The sequence below is a fragment of the Chrysochloris asiatica genome, unplaced genomic scaffold, assembly GCF_000296735.1.
Source record: "Chrysochloris asiatica unplaced genomic scaffold, ChrAsi1.0 scaffold00035, whole genome shotgun sequence".
In the NCBI taxonomy this organism is placed as follows: Eukaryota; Metazoa; Chordata; class Mammalia; order Afrosoricida; family Chrysochloridae; genus Chrysochloris; species Chrysochloris asiatica.
Window position 1 is genome coordinate 5,730,142 of NW_006408553.1, and position 2,253 is coordinate 5,732,394.

The 2,253-nt window shown below is 35.6% G+C and overlaps 1 protein-coding gene across 1 annotated transcript in view; it reads right to left on the reverse strand.

Moving 5' to 3' along the window:
* Positions 1–2,253, reverse strand: part of HOOK3 (hook microtubule-tethering protein 3) — a 144,797-nt gene that overhangs the window by 10,243 nt on the left and 132,301 nt on the right. The window contains exons 18-19 of the mRNA XM_006859913.1: positions 1,830–1,912; positions 1,182–1,282 (exon numbers count right to left, since the gene is read on the reverse strand). Of these exons, the coding sequence (XP_006859975.1) occupies positions 1,182–1,282; positions 1,830–1,912 (184 nt within the window). The remainder of the gene's footprint in view (positions 1–1,181; positions 1,283–1,829; positions 1,913–2,253) is intronic.

The following is a 2,253-nucleotide window of genomic DNA, read 5'->3' on the forward strand; positions in this document are numbered from 1 at the left end:
AAACTGGGTTATATGAAGAAAAACATGGCATCAGGATTGGAGAAAGACTCATTAACAACCTGCAATATGCAGATGATACAACCTTGCTTGCTGAAAGTGATGAGGACTTAAAATATGTACTGATGAAGATCAAAGACCATACCCTTAGGTATGAACTGCATTTCAATGTAATGAAAACAAAAATCTTCACCACTGGGCCAATAAACAACATTCTTATCAATGGAGAAAAGACTGAAGTTGTCAAGGACTTCATTTTTCTTGGATCAACCATCAATATTCAAGGAAGCAGCAGTCAAGAGATCAAATGATGTATTGCATTAGGAAAATCTGCTGCACAAGACCTTTTTGAAGTGCTGAAGAGTGTGCCTGACCCAAGCTATGGTATTTTCAATAAAATCATATGCATGCGTAAGTGGGACGGGGAATAAGGAAGATCGTAGAAGAATTGATGCATTTGAGTTATGGTGTTGGAGGAGACTATTGAAAGCGCCATGGGCTGCCAAAAGAACCAACAGATTTGTGTTGGAAGAAGTGCAGCCAGAGTGCACCTTGGAGGCCAGGATGGGCAAACTTTGTTTCTAACTTAAGATGTATTGTCAGGAGGGACCAGTGGCTGGAGAAGGGTATCATGTGTGGTAAGGTGGAGGGTCAGAGAAAAAGAGGAGAGTCCCCAGAGTGATGGATTAGTAAAGTTGCAGCATCAATGGGCTCAAGCATGGCAACAATTGTGAGGTTAGCCCAGGACTGGTCAGAGTTTCGTTCTGTTGTGCATAGGGTTGCTATGAGTAGGTACCAACTCGATCGCACCTAACAATAACAACAACAACAATTAACTCGTTTGTCCTGTGAATTGTAGTTAGGTCTAGAAGATTGATTAGATTCATATTAAATAATACTGGCAATGACAGTCTATTCTGGGCAGAAGAAGATGGTCCCACCATTACTGTTGCTAATTTTGATTCATTAAGGTGCTGATTGCCAGTTATTTCTTGTGAAAGGTAACTTTTTTCCTCTCAGTAATTTATTAAGTAGCTTGTAGGGTAACCTATTTTGATCACTGCGTCTTGATCAGGCTCTTTCTTTGTTCTATGTTTTGTTCTAACTGTACATGCACTCTATTTTCAAACTTCTGTAAAAAATGATCAGAAAGCAGAATGAGATACCCACAAATTCATACTTACACTTTTGGCTTTCTCTAAGTATTTTTTATATCGTTCTTCCATTTGCTTCATTTCCTCCTCTTTCTTCCGTAAAGCTTCTTGTAATTCTTCAATTTTTAATGCTGTAGGTGACATATGGGGGTTGGGGGGAGATAAAGCATTTTTTAAAGATTGTAATATCCTTAAAAATATCTCAACACACCAAAAATAAAAACAAATAGCTAACAGTACTTTTGGGAGATTGATCTATTCCTTAATGTATTTTCTCTTTTCAAAATCAACTAGTAATTTTTTAATTTTTTATTAAAAGCTTTTCTTAAAGTACATATATTAAAAAATAAATCTGTCCTTCCCCACCTCAACACAAAATCAAGTTACCTACCAGTGCAAATACAAACAGGAGTAAAGGTTTGGCTGACTTACATGAAATCACATTCGGAAAGATCCAATCTCATAAAATATTCATTTAGCTTCCAAGAGTTATGGAAAAATTCACATCTATAATTAGTAACTTAAAAGAATTTTATAAAGATGACTTTCTTTAAGTAAGGCATCAGTATAACATTCAATAGGGCCTATTTCTTAAAGAAATCATTTTATATAAACATAATACCATTAGGAAAGTACATGGCTAATCCAACTTAAAGTTATAGTATAGGAAAAACTCACAGCTATTGTTAAATCTTGGTTCAAGATCTTCAATAATGGCTCTCTTCTTCTGCAGTTCATTATTGGCTTCATGTAGCTTCTCTCTGTTACAAAATATAGTATCACCTATTACTGTTTCTGTAGTTCTTCCCAACAAAATGAGGTATGCATGTATGTGTAATTATTCCTACATAATATTTTGTGTAGCTTTATATGAGGGAGGAAAAAAGGCCAAAAGACTGGAAAACACAGAAACTCTAAAAAGAGCATTTTGCTATGTCTATTTCATGGGTCAGCCAGAGAAGATAAAACCAAATACTATAATAAAATATGCAAAGATTTGGAATTAGAAAACCAAAAGGGAAGAACACGGTCAGCATTTCTCAAGCTGGGGGAACTGAAGAAAAAATTCAAGCCTCGACTTACGTTATTGAAAGATTCTCTG